Source organism: Borostomias antarcticus, assembly GCF_949987555.1.
Source record: "Borostomias antarcticus genome assembly, chromosome: 4".
In the NCBI taxonomy this organism is placed as follows: domain Eukaryota; kingdom Metazoa; phylum Chordata; class Actinopteri; order Stomiiformes; family Stomiidae; genus Borostomias; species Borostomias antarcticus.
In genome coordinates, this window is record NC_140237.1 from 11,373,283 (window position 1) to 11,398,147 (window position 24,865).

The following is a 24,865-nucleotide window of genomic DNA, read 5'->3' on the forward strand; positions in this document are numbered from 1 at the left end:
TGGGGTGGACTCTGAATGTGAGAAATAAGGATCGTCAAAGAGGAGGGAGTAGAATAAGAAGGCGCGTGAGAAGGGGATAAAGGGGCGGGGTTAAATACATATGGAGCGAGAGATAGAGGAGGGAGGGTGCAGTGAGTCTCTATTACATAATTGATACATTAGTCAGACGCCAGCAGGTAACACCTGGCCAGGTAAGATCTGCTGTGACTGGCTGGCTTGCCTCCGGGGGGTGGGGTTAGACTGCTGCATCAGCAGTGCTGTAAGAGTGATGCCTAGGGGGGTGTAGTTTGAATAGACGACCAGAAATGCAATCTTCCCTCCACTGATCTGATATTACTGTAGTTGTAAACATCGCCTAGAACAGCACAGGCTTTTACTTATCCAGTTAATGTTAGATCATTTCTTTTACAGAAAGGGTGATGGAAGGATGCTATTTGATAGTATTGAAACGACTAATCGTGAGAACCAGAACCACACCCAAGTCTAACTGCCACCTGGTCTTAGGTCCTATTGTGCCCTGGAGGTGGCGCTGTCCCCTAACAATGAAACTAAAGCTGGGTCTACAACCTCTTGTGACAACATTAAACGGGGGTACCGCACACTCCAGAGTTGTGCGGATGTTAGTTTTGTGTCTGTGAAGTAAAATGGCTAACGAAGATCGATCTGATAACATGGATTTGCACATTGGATGTTAATCATTTAGGCTACTGTATCATGGAACACGTATAGATTTCACTGTTATCTACGGTAAGCTACTCAGTTGACGCGATTGATCATAGTTTATCTCAAGATTCAAGGTCCATTTATTCGCCATGGTTTACACATGGGCTAGCTGGCTACTAGGAATTTGACTGGCATACGCTGATAAAGACGACATGACAGTTCATAGACACGACAGTGCAAATGCAATACAAAAACAGTACAACTACAAAATACAATATAACCAATAAAGATAAAGCCACGTCTCTGCTCAGCTTTTAACACATCAAACGATGACCCTGACTGATGATTCGGCCTGATGAACCGAGTGTGTGAACTAGGCGAGATAGGTCAGCCAGTAGGCTAGCCTGTGTGCGTTAGCGACGGGCAGCCAAGGGTTAACTCTGTAATTGGATGAATGGATATTGTGGCGAGGCAGCGTCTGATTACACTTCCAATACCTCTAGAACACGCACCGAACAACAAGGCCTGCCTGTCTACCTGACCGGAGGCGGAATACATTTAACGGATATACATTTGCTGTTTTAAACCTAAGTCCATTAGATTTGAACGATTTACGCGAGTTGTGCGCCCCACCTCGTGAATGTTCAGCGGCTCGCGGATTCGGATGATTTGGTAGCAATGGCAGATGGGGACCAGCGGCCCGAGCTTGTCAACAAACTAAGGTTTAACAACCCTGCGTCAAGGAAATAACGTTAACACGGACCAAGGACACCTCGCTACATCTTCCAAGACGTTACTCGACGTGATGTATAGGGAAGAGGTTATTCTCTAGGCTACTAGATCTGAGCGGATTGTCAACTCTACACCCCTGACGACACAGGCTGCAACAGGTAAAGCGGGGCGGACGAACGGTCACTAACAAACCAGGTGGTGAAAGTAAGCGCTTGCATTCATGATCGACTAGCTTACATAGCCTATGTATGCGGCTATTCTAGATCACCCGAACTCGCAGGGTAACTGACCTGTATCACCCACTGCGTACGCTAGGAATTGTATGCAAGAATAAACACGAGGATGTTTTTATAGTCACATGAATGTCTGTCTCAAAATCATCTAATCATGTGCACCAACTTTGTTTTTACTGATTCGATTTGTGTCGTTTATAAATTAGAGGGAAATGCATTGTTCTCGCAGTGTTCCCAACGTGGATTGTGCCGCCACAGGCTAGCCTACATTCTCCTCCTCAATGGCCATAATCTGCTGATGCGAACTGCTGTGGATCTGGGCGTTGACTTGACTTAACCTACATTATACATTTAGAACCGTGTCGGCCTGTCGTTAACAATTGATTTGTTCCTGAATCGTTTATGCCATTCTCTGTCTGTAGCCTACAAAGTACTCTAGTCATATAGGGCGTCTGTAGCCATAGGTGCCCCCTCCTCCAAGGCCCCCCCACCGAGCCACGGGAGTTTCTAGAAATATGGAAACATTCATGTCCACTCCCACCGCTCTCTGTGTGTTCTCAAGGTTGGTGAACTGTAGCCTAGCAGAAGGCGTGCATGTGCGTTCCTGTGTGTGTGTGTGTGTGTGTTTGCGCGTGCGCGTTCCTGTATGCGCGCACATGTATGAGTGTGTGTGTGGTTGTTCTATCTAGAGACGGAGGAGCTGGCAGGGCTGCCTTCTGAACGCTCTTCTGTGGGTTAGAAATGACAGAGTCCGTCTGGGGAAACACATGCCCTGCAGCAGGCTGACTCGTCCCTCTCCTCTCCCCTCCTATCCTCATCTCTCCTCTTCTCTCCTCCTCTCACCTCTCCTCTCTCTGGCCATACTGCAGTTTCTTATCGTAGCCTCTTTCTACTTAGAGGCTGGGGCCTGGAGAGAGTGGGGTGTCCGGAGGCTGGAGAGGCAGGGTGGTTGGAGGCTGTTGGAGGTTGCAGAGGCAGGGTGTGTGGAGGCCGGAGAGGCAGGGTGGTTGGAGGCTGTTGGAGGCTGCAGAGGCAGGGTGTTGGAGGCTGCAGAGGCAGGGTGGTTGGAGGCTGCAGAGGCAGGGTGGTTGGAGGCTGCAGAGGCAGGGTGGTTGGAGGCTGCAGAGGCAGGGTGTGTGGAGGCCGGAGAGGCAGGGTGTTGGAGGCTGCAGAGGCAGGGTGATTGGAGGTTGGAGAGGCAGGGTGTGTGGAGGCTGGAGGACATGTTGGAACCTGGCGTGTGTGCTTTAGGAATGTGGGCGTGGCCGGCGGTGAGGTCGTTCTCCTGAGAAGAAGGAGCGGTCCTGGATCAGTGATCCGACCCTGAGGAGTAGAACAGCCTGTTCTCAGGTATTTATTAGGAGCAGGGAAGTAAAAATCACAACAACCAACTTCCTAGCAGGTTATTTTGGAAGTGCGATGTGTCCTGACCCCCCCCCCCCCCCCCCCCCCCCAGAGACCACCCCTACGTCAGGACCATGGTTTTGCACTCTCCAGTCCTCCTCTCCCCTCCTCCACTCCTCCACCCCTCCATGTGTGGCATTTCACCCTCCTCTCCAGAATCTGCCACCTCTCTCACACGGCACCTATAACTGCTGGCGAACCAGCCGGTCTCTCAGTCAGTCAGCCGGCCAGTCAGTCAGGCAGCTAGATCACGCTACCCAGGCAGCTATTATAGACTGGGATTGGACCGGACAGAGTCCACGCTGGTCTCTCTCCGGGGTCATCTGCCTCATCGTCTCTCTCTCTCTCTCTCTCTCTCTCTCTCTCTCCCCGTCTCCAGGAGCCCTCGTCCTCCTCTCTCTCTCTCCTTCTCCAGGAGCCCTCGTCCTTCTCTCTCTCTCTCTCTCTCTCTCTCTCTCTCTCCCCCCCAGGGCCAGGGAGATCGCAGCGCTCCTCCACACGGACACCCCTCCGCCCCGCCCTCCCTCCGTTTTCCTCTCGTTCTGGGTGAGTCTCGCTCCGATAGCCCCGGTGTCACACCCCCGCGGTCTGGTTCTACCGCGGTTCTACCGTCGTTCTACCACGGTTCTACCGTGGTTCCGTGTGTTCGGCTGTTTATTCTGTCAGTCTAGCGAGCAGCTACAGCAGAGGCTTGGGAGCCAGGTCGTCCTGGGGGAACTTCCTGCTCTGCCGGTCTCTTGTTTACAGACTGAATATAGACTGGGTGGATGATTGTTTACAGACTGAATATAGACCGCGGGGATGGATGTTTACTGCCTGAAGAAGTTTGCTGCCGTCAGAAGGAGCAGATCTTTTCTGGGACACTGTGTTGTTTAGAGGTCTGAGATGATGTTTGGGTATAAATAGGTCCACTCTGAGCGAGCAGACCAGAGCATGCCGAGGAGATGGCCAGACCAGGCTCTACAAAGACCAGACCTAACCAGACCAGGCCAGGCCAGACCTAACTAGGCCAGACCAGACCTAACCAGACCTAACCAGACCAGGCCAGACCTAACTAGGCCAGACCAGACCAGCCCTCTCCCGAGCTAGCAGACCAGACCAAGCACAGAGCAGCATGCTGCTGTACATTAATCAGATTAATGACTACTAGTTTCCAGACGGGCTTACTGTAGAGGCCTGGCCTGCTCCCCCTGAAAACCTGACCCACTTTCCTCTCCTCTCCTCTCCTCTCCTCTCCTCTCCTCTCCTCTCCTCTGTGTATGTAAACCTTATATGTAAACTAGTTCCACATGCTTACAAGTGTTATAGTTAACCACATCTGTGTGTGTGTGTGTGTGTTTGTGTGCGTGTGTGCATGCGTGTGGAAGGATACAAGCTTTCTAATGGGTTTCGAATGTGCTGCCATGTGGTATCCAGTCTCTCTTTCTGCTGTCCTGGCTCATTGGCCTACTAACAAACAGTACTAAACGCCAAATGTGACACGCACGCACTCACTCACGCACACACACACTCACACACACACACATTCTGCTGCTACAGTGGAGCTGCTGTCTAATATCAGCCAACCTTGTCAGTCCTAACCCCCTCTGAGGGTCCTGCTCCCCCTCCTCCCACACCTCTTCCTTCTCTCCTCCCCTCCCCTCATCTTCTCCCCAACTCCTGTCCTCCCCCCCCCCCCCCCTCCTCTCCTGCTCCTCGCCTTCCTCCTCACCCTCCTCCCTCAGTCATTCACCCTGACAGACCTCTTGGGGAGGAGCAGCCAACCTCACTGTCCAGCAGAACGTAAACATTCGCACGCACACACACGGTCACACACACAGTCACACACACCCTGACTTTTAGCCTACTGAGTCACTTCAGACTCGGGGGCAGTATATCTAAACCACTGTGTTCTTGTTGTTTTTTTGTTTATTGTTATTGTTGCCGTAGTTGTCATCCGGCCCAGCTGGAGGCCTCTCTAAGTGCTTAGTTTAGTCTCAGCGGTGGGTCCATGCCTTCTAGAACTCATCTACAGGGTGGAGCCTCCAGACTGACTGGTCCTGGAACAGTACATCACCAAAGCTGTGTTCGGAATCGCTCCCTCGTTCCCTCACTCCCTATTCCCTATATAGGGTTCACCATGTAGTGAACTACCTAGGGAACGGAGAAAATGTAGGGTACATGCACTGTTCCCTGCAAATCAAGGTGAATTGTGGGTAATAAATAGTGAACTATATAGGGAACGGAAATTCCGCGGAGAATTCGGACACTACAAACAAAATGGCTGACGCCCTATATAGTGCACTATATAGTAAATAGGAAGCGATTCCGAACATAGCTCAAGTCTCTCAGAGTAGGACTGCAGGTCTAGTTGTGCTTTCAGAATGTAATGATGTACAGAAGAGGAGCTGGTCCCAGATCAGCTGGTCAGGTTGTGCTGTGTGGGTCTGCAGTGGGATTACCAGGCTCTGGGTCAGCCCTACTGTAGCAGAGGGAAGCAAGATGGAGGTCTCCTTGCAGGTCACCACCAAGTTGTCGTGTGTGTGTGCGTGTGCGTGTGTGTGTGTGTGCGTGTGTGCGTGTGTGCATGTGTGTGTGTGTGTGTGTGTGTCGGTCAGTCAGCCCGCCAGCAGCAGCTGATCTGATGAGTGTGTGTGTTATTTAGCTGATCATGTCCAGTGGTCTTAATCCTAAATGAGGAGGGGCTATCTGAGGGAGGGAGGGAGGCGAGGAGCACAGTATGGTGTGTGTGTGTGTGTGTGTGTGTGTGTGTGTGTGTGTGTGTGTGTGTGTGTGTGTGTGTGTGTGTGTGTGTGTGTGTGTGTGTGTGTGTGTGTGTGTGCGCGCGTTTGTGTGTGTGTGCGCGCGCATGCGTGCTTGGGTGTGTGTGTGCAGCAGGGTGCTGACCCAGATAGCTGAAGCTGCTGAATCTCTCCATGTCCTGTCAGCTGGTGGCAGTTCAGAGACAGGAGGGTGTGAGGAGGATGCCCGACCCCTGACCCTTGACCTCTGCTTGATCCTGACACACCTTGCCGTGGCCGGGGCATCGGCATCCTGACGCCCTTCCAAACTCTGTCTCTCTCGCTCTCTCTCTCTCTCTCTCTCACACACACACACACACTGCCTCCCCCCTGGTGTGTGTGTGTGTGTGACAGAGCCCTGCTTTTGGTGTTGTAATTAGCGTCTCCAGTAGAAGTGAGCCTCTCACAGATGCTCCTCATTCTACATGTTTGTGGGAAATGCCTCTCCTGCCAGCATACTTTCCACTACACACCTGCTACACACACACACACACACACACACACACACACACACACACACACACACACACACACACACAGCGTGTTCTAGTTTCAGGGTTGTTGTGAGTCTAGCTAGGCATCAGTAGGCCCCCCTCTCTTCCGCTCTGGTGTTGTTCCTGCCACAGGGAGTTCTTGATAAATACCTGCCTCCTTCAGGAAGTGGAGTGACCTTGGCACCAGGGCTAGGAAGAGGGGGAGGGGGGTGTAGGAAGAGGGGGTTATGGGGGGGTAAGAAATGTGAACTGACGATTGGGTTCATCTGACCTCAGAGAGTTCATTACTTAGACTAGCTGGCAGCAGACCGTCGCTAGCTGCAACGCGCAGGGCTGTCAGCCCCGCCCACTTTGCCAAACAACCAACCAGCTAGCCTGCCTGACAACCAGTCAGTCAAAGCTGTCAGCCCGGCGTCGTAACGTTGGAGGTGGCAGACAGAGGAGTAGACTCTAGTCATCGTCCGGTGGGCTAGAGAAGTAAGAGACATAGAGAGGCAAGGAGAAAAGAAAGGAGAGTTTAGTGGAGGATGAGAGTGAAGTTTATTGCTAGATAGAGGATTGGTGGATGCGAAGAGTTAATCTTATTCCTGGATGGAAGGTAGCCAAGCGGGGCAGTCCTGTCCTGCCCACGCAGGGTAGATAGGACCCCAACTGTTGGCATTTTTAGTGTTGCTACCCTTGCCAGGGGCTGTCGGCTATCTGGGGTGGATGACGAGCTGTTCCTCGGTGACCACTAGCCGTTGACGGGCTGTTCCTCTGTTTCCAGGGTGACCGCTAACCGCCATCATTCCGTGCTGCAAGGGTGACCCGGAGATGTCCTCCAACGGAGACCAGGGGGACGTGGGGAGCAGCGAGAGCTTCTGGGAGGTGAGGAGAGGAGCCCTCTCACACACACACACACACACACCCCTATATTTCCCACCAGGTAGTGTGGGAAGGTCTCGTGTTCCCGCTCCAGGGAGGAAAAGTTGGAGAAAACATACAGTATACGCACATATTCTCGACACACATTCGCACGTGTGCGCGCGCACACACACACATAACAAGTCTCAACTGACTTCACATTTCCAAAAACCACCCCTCCCTCCTCACACACACAAACACACCACTCCCCAGTCACGTCACCACTCACTGTGGAGGAACACCAGCCATCTGTCCCATGACGTAACACTCCGCGGCTCCAGGCCCCAACTCCCCATACCCCCGACCCGCTCCGCTAACGCCGCCTGTCTGTGTGTGTCTGTGTGTGTGTGTGTGTGTGTGTGTGTGTGTGTGGCCAGCCGGGGAACTACAAGCGGACGGTGAAGCGCATCGACGACGGCAGCCGCCTGTGTAACGAGCTGGTCAGCTGCTTCCAGGAGAGAGCCAAGATCGAGAAGAGCTACTCCACGCAGCTCAGCGACTGGGCCAGGAAGTGGAGGGGAGTGGTCGAGAAAGGTGAGCGCGGCCGGGTAGAATCGGTTAAACTCCACACATCCACCCGCGCCACCCGATTGTTCGCTTTTTTGGTGGCGTATCTGTCATTTATGGGACATGCTAGGGATGTTTAGCAAAGAGAAGAGAACACACACTGGGAATATTCAGAGAGGTGCTGGTAGCAGGAAATAGACTAGTTTGTAAAAAAGAAGAAACCGCACACTCAGGTCTAGATGCTAAAGAGTTTAGTCGACAACGTTTAGGCTGTAGCCTTTGTCACACACTAGGGATGTATCGATCACCGGTATAATGATAAACCACGATAAAATACATTTATATATTATACATTTATCGCAATAAAATTATCACTAAAACCCTGTTTGATTAACGTGCTTTGAAAAGCTCACTGTAAATACGGTCCAGCATCAACCAAAGCTAGCAACTGTCCCCAAGACACATTATGTTTATGTTTATGCAAACAAAAAGTGCATAGTGGTTTTATGTGGCAGTAAGCTGGAGAAAGATTTCAGTGTGTATCAGTCATTTTTCTAGTTTTTCACATTTTAACAATACCACGATAATACTGATAACCGTGATCATTTTGGCCACTAATCGTGATGTGAAATTTTCATACCGTTGCCACACTAATGAAAAAACAATTAACAACTTCTGTCATTAATCTACCCTACATCATTTTCATCATTTATCTATCTAGATAATAGACTTACTGTAAACATTGAGCTTGCTCGATCGTCTCATTGAGAGGTCAGGGAAGAATTTTTGCAGCTCCTTTTTAGGCCCCGAGTGAACTGTTTTCTTTTTGTTTCCCTCTGGGAAATGGAGGGGCAGGATCTTTGTCCATTCCCCCATCGCTCTCTGTGAAGCGCGTTGTTGTCTCTGTGTATGAAACGCGCCGTACAAATAAAGTTTGATTTGATACTGCTGGACGCCTAACCCCAACCCGCACCCCCCAGGCCCTCAGTACGGCACCCTGGAGAAGGCGTGGCACGCCTTCATGACGGCGGCGGACAGGCTGAGCGAGCTCCACCTGGAGCTGAAGGAGCGCCTGGCGGGGGAGGACAGCGACAAGGTCCGGGGCTGGCAGAAGGACGCCTACCACCGCCAGATGATCGGGGGCTTCCGCGAAACCAAGGAGGCGGACGAGGGCTTCCGCAAGGCCCAGAAGCCCTGGGTCAGGAAACTGAAGGACGTGAGTGCGGTCCGATCTCTCCCCCCCCGGGGGTCCCTGTCTGCCGGCCGTAGGTGGGCTTTCTATACGTGGTTCATTACTGACAGGGGGTCCAAAGACGTCGGTGTCATTTTCCCAGCTTCCCTGTATTATGAGATACTATAGACTTGATGCACTGGTGAAGGCACTATGCTGAAAAACGCTATGCTGAAAAACACATTAGCCTGATGAAGCCTATAAAAAACAAATGAATCTGACTCCTGCACCTCCTATATTTTCTTTGGAGTGCCGCTATTTACACTCATTTGGTGTTTTTTTCTACAAAGTATCGACTGTACAGTAGCTGAGCACCCACAGCCGAGCAGGCAGTTAGCGGAAGCTGCTTCTCACTAGATGACCAGTCTAGACCAGTCTGCATCGTCCGGCTCGGAGGACCGATGGGGACAGCGTGTGCGGCTGTTATAGTTTATTCTAGGGCCGTGCGATGACGACGACGAAAGCGATGTCATGCTAACGATGTCGCGGTGACCCCAGGTGGAGTCGTGTAAGAAGAGCTACCACCAGGCGCGCAAGGAGGAGCGCACCGCCGTTACCAGGGAGACGCACGCCAAGGCCGACACCACCAAGTCCCAGGAGGAGGTGCGCAAGTACAGCGACCGCGTGGAGAAGTGCAACCAGGAGGCAGAGAAGGTGGGTGTGTGCGTGTGTATGCGTGTGTGTGTTTTGTCAATGTGACAGGGAGGCAGGCTTCAGGGGAAGCGTGTAATCATCACATGCCTGTCAGCAAGACAGTGGCGTGACCAGGCTTGTCGCCAGGGCGACCTGTAGGGTTGTTGGCTGGCTTCTCACTGGCCAAAACAATGGCTGTAAAGCTCCATGTTTGTGTAACTGTACAGCAAAACGGCTTTTCCTGGTCTGCGTTTCAAACTGTGTGTGTGTGCGTGTGCGTGTGTGTGTCCAGGCTAAGGAGAGGTATGAGAAGGCCCTGGAGGAGCTGAACCGTTGTAACCCTCGGTACATGGAGGACATGGAGCAGGTGTTCGACCTCACCCAGGAGGCGGAGAAGAACCGGCTCTGCTTCTTCAAGGAGGTTCTGCTGGACATCCACAAACATCTGGATCTCTCCACCATGGACGGGTAGGAACACACACACACACACACCTGGACCTCTCCACCATGGACGGGTAGGAACACACACACACACACCTGGACCTCTCCACCATGGACGGGTAGGAACACACACACACACACACACAAACACAATCACCTGGACCTCTACCATGGACGGGTAGGAACACACACACACATGGACCTCTCCACTATGGATGCGTAGGAAGACACAAGAGCATCCTCAAAGTAAGAGCATTAAAACATGCGTGTGAGCGCTCGCGCGCACACACACACACACACCTTTGTCTAAGGTCCCCAGTATGGCTGATTCTCAGATAGGCCTGTTCTGTCCATACATAGTACCAGCTATCAGTGACTTAGAGAGAGGGAGAGGAGGGAGGGAGAGGAATGGAGGAGAGAGAGAGAGAAGGGGTATTTACACTTATCAGTATTTCATTATTCTTTATTCTAGTCTCTGCAGAAGGGTGTGTGTGCATGTGTGCGTGCATGTGTCTGTCCGGGGAGTGAATGTCCTTCCTCAGAAGTTGTCTATTAACCAATGACCTCCGATAACATTTACATAGGCACAGCTCGCCATGGCAACACTGTCCGTTGGACTCTGCAAATATCCAATGGAATTTGAGCACAAAAGAGCCGGCGTACCTCTAGCACCGATAGAACTAGATCACACACTTCCCCAGGTGGCCTATTACGGGTTTCCTTCTGATGAAGGCCTTTGTGTGGGCTGCAACGTCATGATACTGCCTTTAAACTGAGAAGTAAATAAAGACTAAAAGACCTTTAAGACTTTTAATGGTGAGAGAGATTTGCATGTTTTCATCTGGGTGCTCCACTGGACAACCCCACCATATCCCTGACCCTATCCTGGGTTCATTTTTTTTTTTTTAAACCTCTTAATTGTTCTAGCGCTGTGACCGCCAGTGTCACTTGTTCTCATACAGTAGAACCTCAGAGATCTGAATCTGAATCTGAACCCATCGGGAATGAGGGCTGTTCGGATCTCTGAAATGTTCGTAACTCTGAAAGCGACGTAAAAATACACCAATTTTACAAAATGGAATAATTATTTTGTTTACACTCAGAATAAATGAATAAATACCCTCTATAACAATCGGGAAGGCATTGACATTTCAATCAAATGTGTATATATGCTTGTTGTGTGCTAGCCATTTTGTCATGTTACAGTAAAATGTTAAATGTTAAACTTCCCGTTCGGTTGAGCGGACTTTTGGGATCTCTGAGGTTCAGATCTCTGAGGTTCTACTGTAGAAGGCTTTACTGACTGACTGGGATGTACTGTCTGTTCACTTAGAGTAAGTTGTTTCAGATAAATGTCTTAATAGTATGACAGACTGCAGCCCAGTCAGTCATACTATGTGACAGGGTTGTTGACAGCCTGGCTGTTAGTCAGTCAGAGCGCTTCTCGGTGTGAGAGGATCCAGACCCACACCTCTGAAGAGCAGAGGATGAACCTGCTGGAGGCTTCCTCTGTCCTGATACTGTATGTATGAGAGATGTAGGCGTGAGATGCTTCATCACGTCTATAAACCGGTTAACTGTCGATTGCGAGTTTCAACATGTCATCTTATGGAATGACTCAACGAGACGGACGTTTGAAAAGTCCTGGTGTGGCCGTTGTATGTGAACACCGCTCTAAGCTGACTGGCCTCGGAGCCGGGTCTTGTGATTGACCGAGGCGTTGTCCTATCAGGTTCAAGGTGCTGTACCGGGACCTGGGCCAGACCATCAGCTCAGCCAATGACGGCGAGGACCTGCGGTGGTGGAGGAACACCCACGGACCTGGCATGAGCATGAACTGGCCGCAGTTTGAGGTAGGAGACAGGACACGCATAAATGCGCACGCACACACACGCACACACACACACACACACACACATATGCACCCTAGTATATAGACCAACGTATACCAGTACGCACACACACACAGTTCACATAAAGACACTGTGACACAACGCACAAACATGCACGCACACACACACACACACACACCGTACACTATATCCACTCACACTCTCACTTTCCCTCTCGTTTCTTTCCTGGTTCCCAACCAGTATGGAGTGGTTGGTTGCCATGCCGGTTGCCGGGGGGGTGCATTCCAGGGCCGGCCCCAGTGAAAGAAGGCTGTTGTGTGGCTGGCAGTGCTGAGTAGGCTCTGGAATGCTGCTTGGCTCTCGGTGCCAACCCCCCCCCCCCAACACCCCACTCCTCCAACCACCCCCAGTACTGTAACCCTACCCCAGGGATTCAAACCCGGGCGCCTCCCTCCTGCTCATTGAGGAACAAAGCGATCAGTCACGGCGCTGTTACCCCAGACACCCCGCTGTGCCGCCAGCGGGCGGTGATACGGCCCAGTATCCGGCCAGGGCCCCCTCGCTGGCGGCGTCCGGTGGCGGTGGCGTACCGTCCGCTCTGCCTGAGCTCTGAGCACGGGCACAGCTGTGGGGGAGAGACGGGGGCAGGGCGAGGCTGGCAGAGGCAGGGCGAGGCTGGCAGAGGCAGAGGGAGGCTGGCAGAGGCAGAGGGAGGCTGGCAGAGGCAGGGGGAGGCTGGCAGAGGCAGAGGGAGGCTGGCAGAGGCAGAGGGAGGCTGGCAGAAGCAGAGGGCGAGGCTGGCAGAGGCAGAGGGAGGCTGGCAGAGGCAGAGGGAGGCTGGCAGAAGCGGGGCGAGGCTGGCAGGAGCAGCAGATATACCGCCCCGTCTGCCCAGGAATCCTCAGGCACTGGTTCCCACAGCCTGGAGCTCCTCCCTGTACAGAGACACCATTGTCTCTGCTGAGCTGAGCTGGCCGGAGTCGCTCTCCTCTCCACCCTGGAGAAGCACAACCACGACTGGGCCTGTACTGTAAGAGCGGATCCACCATACTGCCCCTAGCTCTCCGATCCAATCCTCCCCTCCTGTCCTCCACCCCTCTCCTCCCCTCTCCCCTCCTGTCCTCCACCCCTCTCCTCCCCTCTCCCCTCCTCTCCTCCCCTCTTTCCTCCTCTCCCCTCCTGTCCTCCACCTCTCTCCTCCCCTCTCCCCTCCTGTCCTCCACCCCTCTCCTCCCCTCTCCCCTCCTGTCCTCCACCCCTCTCCTCCCCTCTCCCCTCCTCTCTTCCCCTCTTTCCTCCCCTCTCCCCTCCTGTCCTCCTCCCCTCTCCTCGGGGACCAGGGTAGGGTTACCTGGATGGGCGAGGTACAGCGTCAGGCTCTTTGTGCTCCCTGGGCGTGGCGCGATGGCCAAAACTGATTACATACAGTCCAAACAATACCAACCCCAACGCACTGAAAGACATGCCTATACCATAATATGGGTTTGTGTGTGTGTGTGTGTGTGTGTGTGTGTGTGTGTGTGTGTGTGTGTGTGTGTGTGTGTGTGTGTGTGTGTGTGTGCAGGAGTGGTCCCCAGAGGCAAACCGTTCTATCGGCAGGAAGGAGAAGAACAGTCATGGGGAGGACGTGGTCACCCTCACCAACATCGTCTCTTCAGGAGAGGTCGCGCCCCCCACCCCCAAAGAGACTAGCAGGTACGCCGACCCCTTTACCGAGCCCCCCCCCCCTCATCCCCAGGAGACCAGAGACTACCAGGTGACTTGGGGTGCATCTCCACCAGCGAGCTGTATTTTAGAGGTGGGGCTGTTTTCTCGTTACGCTCTAGAGATGAGAGTTGTGTTCCGAACGCTTTTTTTTTTTTTTTAAGATATTTTTTAGGGGTTTTCAGCTTTAATGGGATAGGACAGTTGAGAGAGACAGGAAACGTGGGAGAGAGAGTGGGGAGGACATGCGGCACAGGACCCGAGCCGGGAATCGAACCCCGGTCCGCCGCGCAAAGGACTAGCCTTCATATGGGGCGCGCCTTACCCGGTGAGCTACCGAGGCGCCCCTCCGAACGCTTTTTAGCGCCATGTCTTCAAGGCTTTTTTTTCTGTTGAAAAAAGTTGAACTTTTGGGCTAAAGCACAGGCTGTAAAAGGCTGTTCCGACGACGAGAACGGTCGGTTTTTGGCAAGACTGCGGTCACGGTGAACGTTAACACTAGATACCATTAGTTAGCTATCTTAACTTAGCTAGTTAATCGGCAAAAACACTCAGTGCTAATGGTAGCTGTCGGTAGCCTAGCCAGTCATCTTTCCAAGTGTCCTCTAAACAGCTGTGAGCAGCTGTAAGCTTGGTGCTGATCAGCTACATACAGCTCACTGGTGGAGACGCAGTCCACCCTCAGCCTTTTTATGTCCTTGGACTGTACCACCATGTGGAACTACAACCATTAGAGCAGACGGAGGACTGTACCACCATGGAACTGCAACCTTTAGAGTAGAGGCCTCCAGAGTTTTGGAGAGAGGGGAGTATAGAACGGACTAGCAGGCAGGCAGGCAGGCAGGCAGGCAGGCAGGCAGGCAGACAGACAGACAGGCAGGCAGGCAGGCAGGCAGCCAGCCAGGCAGCCAGCCAGCCAGGCAGCCAGGCAGGCAGGCAGGCAGACAGACAGACAGGCAGGCAGGCAGGCAGACAAGCAAGCAGACAGACAGACAGACAGGCAGACAGACAGACAGGCAGGCAGACACAGACAGACAGGCAGGCAAGCAGGCAGACAAGCAAGCAGACAAGCAAGCAGACAGACAGGCAGGCAGACAAGCAAGCAAGCAGACAAGCAAGCAAGCAGACAGGCAGACAGACAGGCAGACAGGCAGACAGGCGGGTAAAGAGTTCATACTGTCGTATCGGTGGAGCAGCAGTTTGTTATTGTCTCCCTCCCCATGGGAACCAGCTTTATTTGGAGGACTCGTCGGTGCAACATGAATTAATGGTCCAGATAGTTTCTCTGTCTTAAAAAGGAGGTGGTGTTGTGTATATGACCTCCCTCCCCCTTGGTTAGCTGGCTCTATAGACTGTCAGGACTGTGTAAACATGTACTCATTCTACCAGACTAGACCAGGCTAGGCTAGGCTAGACTTGGCCCAGACCCAGGACCGAGACTAGTGTGACTGTCACACAGTACTGTTCTTTCTCTGTAACCGTAGTACCACAAGGAGTTCACTTCCTGTTCCCAGCATGCCTCACTCCCTAGTCTGTAATTAGCATCTATAGTGCTGAGTCAGAGCCCAGGGCTGTGTGTGTGTGTGTGTGTGTGTCTGTGCCTGTGTCTGTGTCTGTGTGTGTGTGTTTTAAATCTGTGTTTTTTCTCAACTCATGCATACACATGTCACCAGCAAGATGTGATTTCTACAGTGTAACAAGCCCCTATAACCTACATTGTGAGCATTGAGGTCCACTAGCACCATCTACTGGTGGAAAAATTAATCACACAGAATTTCAGGCGACCTTAGAAGAACACAGCAACCCAACCCTGTTTATCATCTTGTTCTGTTGGGGCTCTGCTAGTAGAAAGGGACCTGTTTCAGTATGATGTATGGATAAAGAAGATTAGTCTTTTAACATTATGTTTTTTGTTTTGTTGAAGGCCAGTCTTCTATAGCAAGGGAGGATTTAACCCTGTGTGTGTGTGTGTGTGTGTGTGTGTGTGTGTGTGTGTGTGTGTGTGTGTGTGTGTGTGTGTGTGTGTGTGTGTGTGTGTGTGTGTTGTGTGTGGTGTGTGTTGTGTGTGTGTGCGTCATCCCCAGGGGGGTGAAGGATTACTCCTCTGACTGGTCAGATGAGGACATTCCTAAGAAGGTGCTGCCAGCCAACGGGCTGGGCGAGGAAGAGGAGGAGGAAGAAGAGGAGAAGGTAGAGAGGGTTCTCGTCAAAGCTCTCTATGATTATAAAGGCCAGGAGGCTGATGAGCTGAGCTTTAAAGCAGGTATTAATCCTTACTAATGCTTATTAATGATACCACACACACACACACACAAAATACATTTAGTCTGTGTGAGTTTGTCACATCAGACAATCAGTAAATACACACACACACACACACACACACGCACGCTGAGAGATCTGTATGAGTATCTGCATGTCCCAGCCTCTGCCTGCTAGACCAGTATTAGACTGAAGCTCCGCCGGCTCCAGTGGCTTTGATCTCATCTGACGACCTCTTCCAAAACACAACAGCTGAGATGAGACGCTCGCTTTAAAATACACCAGTCTTTCCTTAAGATTTGACCTCTTGAAAACAGCAGTTGTAGAACTTTCAACTTTCCTAATTGGCAATCAGGGAAAAAAAAAAAAAAATGCCGCTTGAAGCCGTCTCTGTTGTTGTGGTCTGACCAGCCCAGGAACAGACCAGCCAGGTCGTGTGTGTGTGTGTGTGTGTGTGTGTGGGTCAGCGCCTGTGGGTTACAGCCACTGACTGACACACACACACACAAACACAAACAGACACCTGCAGATCATGTGATACACCCCTGTATCCATGGGAACAGCACTCCTGTGTGTCTGGTTGTCATGGTTTCCATCGTGGAGGTAACAAACAATTCATGACGTTACTCCGTCCTGGATCAGCTCGTCTGTGTAACGTTCATAATTGATGATTTGTCAAACCAAATAATTATCCAGTGATAATGCAGTGATAATTATAAGATTCTAAACTGTCTCACTCATCAACATGGCAGGTGAGTGTTGAGGAGGGTAACATGACGCGTGTTGTGGTTATCATACATGCGACATGATGGACAATTGTTCTGTTGTGTAGCTGTGGTATGTTCAGTCTTGTAAATGGGCTGCTTGTCTCATGCGTTTGACTTCCCAACTTCTCTGAGGACCAGGAAGGAATTTGTCTCCTGGTCTGATTGGCAGGTTGATGGCGTCAGGCCCCTCCCACCTGAGGAGGAATCCCCGGGTAGCATTAATGAAAACAAATCTTTCAGCCTGGTGTCGTGCTTTCTTATTGGCCAGATCCCTTCCATGTCCCTGTCCAATCAGGCTCACCGAAGAGCAAAGCCAGGCTGAGCACCAAATATGTCTGGACATTTCCTTGCTTAATTTTATGGTTGCTTTTATGGTTGCTATGGACTCATTTCTATTTTAACAGGTATCACTGTGTGACTCGTCATTATTGCTTTCACCTTCACCTAGCCACGCTGGGTTCACTATGGTCTCTGGTCCGGGCTATAACCTGGAGCAGTGTGTGGGTTTCACTATGGTCTCTGGTCCGGGCTATACCCTGGAGCAGTGTGTGGGTTTCACTATGGTCTCTGGTCCGGGCTATAACCTGGAGCAGTGTGTGGGTTTCACTATGGTCTCTGGTCCGGGCTATACCCTGGAGCAGTGTGTGGGTTTCACTATGGTCTCTGGTCCGGGCTATAACCTGGAGCAGTGTGTGGGTTTCACTATGGTCTCTGGTCCGGGCTATAACCTGGAGCAGTGTCTGAGAGTCGCTATTCATACAAATGGTTGTTCTACTGTATATCTACTGTATATAAAACCCTGTTGTAGAGTGTCCCTCTGGGGGGGCTGTCAGTGTAACAGGATCTGATTGGTCCGTAGTCTGATCTGACAGGAACACACAGAGTCCCAGGATTAGACCTGATCAGGACTTCATGAAACCAGTTTCTCTCCTCTCTCCCTTCCCTCTCCTCTTCTCCCCCCACCTCTCCTCTTCTCCCCCCACCTCTCCTCTTCTCCCCCCACCTCTCCTCTTCTCCCCCCACCTCTCCTCTTCTCCCTTCCCTCTCCTCTTCTCCCCCCACCTCTCCTCTTCTCCCCCCCACCTCTCCCCTTCTCCCCCCATCTCTCCTCTTCTCCCCCCACCTCTCCTCTTCTCTCCCCACCTCCAGGTGAAGAGCTGATGAAGATGGGCGAGGAGGATGAGCAAGGCTGGTGTAAAGGTCAGCTGGCCAACGGGGTGGTCGGTCTCTACCCCGCCAACTACGTCCAGGCCGTGACCTCCTGATGCCCCGCCCACCCCGACCACCCTGCCCTGCCCCCAGACATACCCCAGCCAATGGTGCAGAGGCACCAGGACCATCACCATGGAAACCTGTGAAGCTGAGGAAGTCTAGAAACTTCTAGATCAGCGAGCTGGAACATAGAACTAACTAAACCCCCCCTAGAGGACTAGTTACCACATGACTAGTTACCCCAGAACTAACTAAACACCTGCCCCCCCTCTAAGTAGAGGACTAGTTACCACATAACTAGTTACCAGATGATTATTTACCATGACGATGAGTCAAGAACAAAAGCTGTTATACGAGAGAAACATGTAACCAGACCCACACCAGACCTGGACCAGACCGTGTAACCAGACCCACACCAGACCTGGACCAGACCACTTCAGACTGGCCCAGAACCAGATCCATACCCAACCTGACCACCACCACATCATACCCAGACCCAGACCTGTTCAGAACACTCTACTCCAGACCTAGACCAGACCGAGAGCCGTTCAGGCAGAACCGGTCCAGTGCCTTAGTGAAGGGTCCAGGGTTCTGCTGGCTAGTATGACTGTCGGGCAGCAGCCCTCTGCTGTGGAGGAGACTGCTGCTGCTGGCGCCCTCTGGTGGCCCGGCCCTGACATGACACAGCCCAGAGAGAGGCGGGGCTCTGGACACAATCACCCTTCCCTACCTACTGCACCTACCTGTCACTCAGCTCACTTCTCTAGTATTTATTATTATTAAGAGGGGAGGAGAGAGCAGCTCAGTCTTTCACCTATTACCGTTAGAACAGTTTAGTTTTTCTAGTTTTGGTGGCATAGTCTTACCTGTTCTTTGTGATTTAATATGTTTAATTTCTAAAACCTTTAGAAGCAGCTTTGGGCGTCGCTGGGACAACTATTCTGTAGTTGACGATGTTTGGTTTCATTCAAACCCATGTTGGTGGATTGTGTTCATGTAGACTCTGTATCTCCAGTAGCCATATGCCCGTGTCAGAGGACGTGACTGAGAGGAGGGTTTAGTTTGGCTGCCCAGACGCACGGCCTCCCTACCCATGTCTCTGGCTCCTCCTTTTCATCACGGTAGAGTTTTTAGAAACAGTCAGACTTTTTTTTTATTTGCTTTTTAATTTATTTTCTTGTTTAAAACCTTTAATTCTTTTCATGTTATAAATTAACCAGACTAAAAGAGAGAATGAGATGGGTCAGTGAGGAGCTTGAAATGCAGGTGTGTGTGTGTGTGTGTGTGTGTGTGTGTGTGTGTGTGTGTGTGTGTGTGTGTGTGTGTGTGTGTGTGTGTGTGTGTGTGTGTGTGTGTGTGTGTGTGTGTGTGTGTGTGTGTGTGTGTGTGTGTGTGTGTGTGCGTGTGTGTGTGTGGGTGTGTGTTTGGGGGGGTGCCAGTAGTGGGCAGTGAGTACACACACCTCTTCCTCTCCCCTGACCCATGGCGTGACAGAAGATTGCTAGTGCAACAGACAACATGCTCATCTACAATCCATGTACTCTGCAGAATAAACATGTGAATCAAAGTCCAGATAGCTGTGATGGTTATTTCTTTATTCAGTATCTTCACATGATGGTGCTAGATCATACTGACCTCAGACCTGTCCAGAGAATCCCGCACTGGAGGCATCTGTCACCCGACGGACCTCAGAGACATGACAAAGGATTATGATGGCCTGCTAACTGTGTATGTTCTGTTCTGACTGATCAATCCTATTGTCATCACACAGGCCTCCTTTCTCCAATTGTTTCATGTGTAACGTGTGCTCTTAAAGGAGAATGTTCGTTTTTGACAACCTGGACCTTATTTACTGCATATTATAAGATGTTTGACTCACCAAGATAACTTTGGTGTAATTTGGAGGCCTGTAGAAGAAATTTAAAATCCAGAGCGAGCCAAGTATATCCATTGATGAAAACAACCGTTTCATGGCAGAAAATATATTTTTTAGAAGCTGCATTCTCAGTGCTCTGTCCGCCGCCATTACATGGATATGCTTGGCTTACACCAAAGTTCTCAGTGAGTCAAATTTCTTGTCTTATAATATGCCTTAAATAAGGTCCAGGTTGTCAAAAACGAACATTCTCCTTTAAGGAGACTATCTCAGTGCCTGTTCCTACCACTGGGGGGCACTGTAGCCCCACCTCTACCTGGTCTGTCTGTAAGCACATTGCTTGCGTCCAGACCTGCTAAGCCTCTCCAGTGGTCCGTAGCTGTTAACACCTGCTGGGGACCATTAGAGGACCAGCTTGATTCAGCAGTGTCAAACATTTCATTACACGGTACACGTATCTTGGCTCACAGCACAACACTCATCCACTTAAGTCAATACGCAACTTTCATCTCACGTCTCCAACTCTCCCTCCCTCCCTCCTTCCCTCACCTCTTTGCTTCACCTCTCGCTGTGGGAGTGAGGGACAGAAAGATAAAACATTTCTACTAAGTGGGATGGAGAAAGGAGAGGGACAGTGTTGTTATATATATATATATATATTGTAGCTGCCATCAGAGCCAGTTCAGTTTTACTATCAGTTAGTATAATTTATAAGTAGGATAATAAATACATACATAGTTTGACATAAATACAAGAATAAATAAAGAATAAAAATGCATAGTAAAACAGATATTTTGTGTTAAATATGGATAAAAGGGACCTATTTACTTAGTGGAACTTGTAAGGTAGTGATGTGGTCAACAGGTCATTATTAGTCTGCTGCGCTTTAGCAGCCACGAGACTGTTCAGATTAACGATGGCGAGAAGCAGGCAGCGCACACGTTTATTTCTGTCAGTATAATGAAGATGTGTTGCTGTAAGATAAAGTAACAAGAAGTACAAAGATTGTCGAGGTTTCAATGCCCTGGAAGTTTATTTCTACTCCCCTAGAGTTAACGCGGCCAATGAGGTATGCATTTGTAGACTTGTCTAGCCATGTTTTGTGCGCTAATTTGATGGGTTATGCTAGAGATGTAACAGCTAGCCTACGTTGTGCTATGAGTAGCTAGCAATTCCAATGTTAGCAAGTTTGCTAGTTGCATTATGTGTATCAGCCACGAGGCGATTTAATGTTAGCTTTAATTATTGTGCTGTGTCATGATTAATGATTCTTTGTTATTCTCTATGAGAATTCTTTTATTTGATACTCAGTTTATCCTTTTATTTCTTTCATTCAGTTCTCACGGCTAAGGCTTGAAGGCATACAAGCAATAAATGCCCGTATATAAAGAACACCTTGTGCTCGTGTGTGATACTTGACCTGGGGGAGCTACATATATATATATATATATATATATATATAAATACGGAAGGTCCTTGGTTCGATCCCAGCTCTCGGCAGTGTGTCGTCGTGTCCTTGAGCAAGACACCGAACCCCAAATTGCTTGTGGGCGGCACATTGGCTCGGTGTTACACTGTCACCTCACAGCAAGAAGGTTCTAGGTTCAATTTGCATGTTCTCCACGTGCTGACTCGGGTTCCCTCCACATAGTATAAAAACAGGCTCTTCAGTCCTGTCCCTGACCAGGACCTGGACTGATTGCTTGGACTTGTTCCCTGGGCGCCCCTGATGAGTGGTCCTGGCTGCCCATGGAGGACAGCTTGGATGGGAGAAATGCAGGGGATGCATTTCATTGGCGACTGCTTCAGCATGTGTCTGTCACCACCCATTGTACGTGTGTTATGTGTGTCACAAGCTGTGTGACTAGAAATAAACCACTTTGAAAAGTCGGCATGTTTGTTATTATAGTAAAGACCTCCCTGCAACTCACTCATCAAGGCCCTGCTGACCCTGGGTGCTGCACTGAAGTTCACAGAATTATGAAGCATTTGTTGATTTACATTTAACATGTCTGTATTTGGGATTTGTAAGGAAACAGAGTTTGATGCTTTGCGGAGAGAGAGAGGGATTTTAAGCATCTGTTGGATGTCACCATGACAACAGAAGAAGAGGGTGAGTTGAAGCAGCTGGAGAGGACCTCGTTAAGGGTGTTTACACCTGAACATGCAGATGGAGCCACCATCAGTGTAGTTAATCACTGGCACCGACCTCCCAAGCAGATATACTAAAGTAAGTCTTCAGTATGAAACTGGGCAGTGTAGTGGATTTTAAAGGATTTACCAAGATTCGTTCAAAAGGTTAAGTCTGATTTATTGTGAAACACAATACTTGCGCAAGGACTTCCTGCAAAACACAGCAAGGGTGGTTAAGTCAGAGAAGTGAAGTCAGCCTCTTCTAGCTGTGGCTTATGTACAGTCCAAACAAAGGTACAGTGTTTCCAGGATGTGATTGGCTACTGCATTGTACATGAATGGCAGGCGTGGCCAAGAGTAAAAACATGTGACATGAGAAAACAAAGAAAACAGAGGTCTGAATCAGGACGAGGAAGACTAAGGTGGGGCCCTTCTGACTTAAACAAAGAGATGAGGAAGAGCTATGCAGAGTGTGTTTACAATTACAAAAGAGGGAGAGTTGAGGTGTTTTACATGACTGAAACTGGGTTTTGCAGGGGACTTGGGGGGAGGTGATAAATTACAAAGACAAAGGTTTTAGGTGTTTGGATGTAAATTCCTGGACAATCCCTCATTTGTGCCTGAACAGGCACACAAAAATAAAATCCAAACACAGTGTAAACAGTCAGCTATGCTATACATGTGGAAAGGAAATAATCTCTCCACTAGGTGGAGAAAAAAAAAAAAATCTCTTTTTTTTTTTTTTTTAAATTATTTTCTCTCAACGTGCAAAATCACACACCAAAACCCCTTGCTTCAGAAATTGACAGGAAACAAGATAAAAAAGATGACATGATTATATACTATTTATAGTCTAAGAGTGGACAACCATTCACCAAAAACCCTTGATTTAAATTTTGAATAAGGCAAAAAGATAAAATGGTTAGCAGTGTAAGGAGGGCAAAAAACCTCTTGGTCAATTTAGAGGAAAAACCCAAAACTTATTTATCAACTCATGTTTCAACCATTGCAACTCTTGTAAACAAATATGATATTTTTTCAAGATAATTATAAAGTTCATTCACTCTTGTTGTGAATAATCGCATGTAATTTCTTCTGGATCGTAGCTTCCATGTTTGCGTTTCTGAATGTTCAATGTAGGTTCCAGTGTGTGCGGTTAGAGGTGCAGTCATTGCTGTTGAGCTTGTCCACGTTGTCATAACAACCACGAGAAGGAGGTGACCGGCAAGGTCAGTCTCCGATTGCTCATCAGAGGAGAGGGCAGTGTGGCGGTGACCGTCAAGGTCACTCTCCGATTGCTCATCAGAGGAGAGGACAGTGTGGTGGTGACCGCTTTGCCCTTGAGATCTCTGGTTTCGGCTGCATGGACCGTCCTCTCAGCTACTTTTGACAGCTATTCCACACAGGCCAGAATGCCATGGTCCTGATTGTTCCATCTTTGACGGGTAGGTTCACCCCGCTACATCTCTTTGACGGGTAGGTTCACCCCGCTACATCTCTTTGACGGGTAGGTTCACCCCGCTACATCTCTTCTCTTCCATGTTTTCTGGCCTGTTCTCAGGCTGCTCATCTGCTCCTTGGTTTGGGACTCAACGGCGTCGAAGTTCTCTCAGCTACTCTGGCGGCCGTCTGCGTGGGGACGGCCCCAGGTCGCGGATCAGGACCCAACCCCCAGGAGAGATGTGATGCAGGAACCCCTCCTTAGCCTCAGGAAATGGCGGTCCTCACTCTGTTGGAGACATCTGTTAACATCCTCCGCCACCCCTGTTTTTGAAACATGATCTGGCCCGTGGGCTAGTTTGAAAGCATAATGAAAACATGAACGAGGTAGTACAGGTTTGTCATTAGGCCCTAGATACAGGTTAGTTTGGTGGTGGAAATGTGCACTTAGTCCTTCATTTCTTTTTCTCCGCAGGTGGAGCAGATGCTTGTAGGTCAGAAATGTAGGCTCTTGAACTGAACCCGGTCCATCCCTGTACTGCTCCACGTAGGGCCGGCCCGGGTCGTGCTGCTGGAGGGCTCACCTCGGCGCTCCCGCCTCCAGCACAGGCTGATGAAGTGCTCCGTCTGTGGATCCACAGATGAGAGAGACAAACAGAGACAAAACAGAAGAGCAAAAGAGAGTCCTCTGGTCTGGTCTCCCTGTTCCCTTCTTTGGTCAGGAACGGTTATTCAACAGTCTGTAGGAGATACTCAGAAACATGGTTAAGCGCAAGCTCCTGCTTTGGGGAAAAAATGTTGTTATTCTGTCAGGAAAACTTAAACAGGGTGACTGTTCAAGTGTCATTTAGAGCCAGTCTGCAGTAGCCTACAGTGACATCAGGGGCAGTGTTAGAATGACTTCAACACGCCCAGTCCCCAGTCATGATCAAGGCAATTGGATTTGGCTCTAGCAGTTCTCTTGCGATTTTATGAAAAGAAAATAACCCATATTCTCGTCTCAACAAAACAACACCCTCTAAGGGTGAAAGCAAAAATTTCCTGAAGTCAGGATAAAAATAGAGATGAGGCAAAGAAAATGACACTAAAATGAACTGGCTTCATTTACAATTAACTAATCAAAAAACTCCATCAAAGCTTCATTTGTATAGCTAAAACCTCCCTCTTCTGCATTTGAGGACAGAGTATTTGGGCACTGCTCCTGTTTCATACTTATCTGTCGCTCACAGTGAGTTGGTGACATGGCGTTGGTCTGCATCTCACGAAACCCAGATCGCCCATCTGTAGGGAAACAGGCCAGTAACCTCCGGTGTCCTGTGCCCGTCTCCTGGTTCGGCATTCACCCATCACTCCCGGAACGACAGTTGTCTGTAAAATACCACTCAGAAAAAACACTCAGGCCCGATGAATGTGCCTCAAACTATAAACATGAGATATTTAACATACTCATTTAAAAAATATATAATTGGGTTATGAGATGGTGCATTCAGATTAAGATACTGGCAACCCTTATCTATTCCCCCCACTATTATGCACAACGCTTATGTCTTAAGCTACATATCAGAAAGAGAGACAAAACAAACAACAGTTAAACAGA

At 49.9% G+C, this 24,865-nt stretch overlaps 1 protein-coding gene across 3 annotated transcripts; it reads left to right on the forward strand.

Moving 5' to 3' along the window:
- The first annotated feature begins 729 nt into the window (after positions 1 to 729).
- pacsin3 (protein kinase C and casein kinase substrate in neurons 3) lies at positions 730 to 19,393 on the forward strand. 3 transcript variants are annotated; one of them, XM_084436747.1, is made up of 11 exons: positions 1,168 to 1,553; positions 3,412 to 3,578; positions 7,073 to 7,173; positions 7,587 to 7,743; positions 8,697 to 8,932; positions 9,446 to 9,601; positions 9,873 to 10,048; positions 11,754 to 11,874; positions 13,439 to 13,569; positions 15,663 to 15,841; positions 17,757 to 19,393. In XM_084436747.1, the coding sequence occupies exons 3-11, from the start codon at positions 7,120 to 7,122 to the stop codon at positions 17,870 to 17,872; spliced, it is 1,326 nt and encodes a 441-aa protein (XP_084292873.1). In that variant the 5' UTR covers positions 1,168 to 1,553; positions 3,412 to 3,578; positions 7,073 to 7,119; the 3' UTR covers positions 17,873 to 19,393. The 3 variants fall into 3 exon arrangements, with proteins under 3 accessions (XP_084292875.1, XP_084292873.1, XP_084292874.1); XM_084436749.1 differs by lacking the exons at positions 1,168 to 1,553; positions 3,412 to 3,578 and adding an exon at positions 730 to 747; XM_084436748.1 differs by lacking the exon at positions 3,412 to 3,578.
- The last annotated feature ends 5,472 nt before the right edge of the window (positions 19,394 to 24,865 follow it).

Coding starts and splice junctions, on each gene's coding strand:
- pacsin3 (XM_084436749.1), top strand. CDS start 7,120: ATGTCCTCCAACGGAGACCAGGGGGACGTGGGGAGCAGCGAGAGCTTC. Junction 8,933..9,445: donor GGGTCAGGAAACTGAAGGAC/GTGAGTGCGGTC, acceptor CGGTGACCCCAG/GTGGAGTCGTGTAAGAAGAG. Junction 11,875..13,438: donor TGAACTGGCCGCAGTTTGAG/GTAGGAGACAGG, acceptor GTGTGTGTGCAG/GAGTGGTCCCCAGAGGCAAA.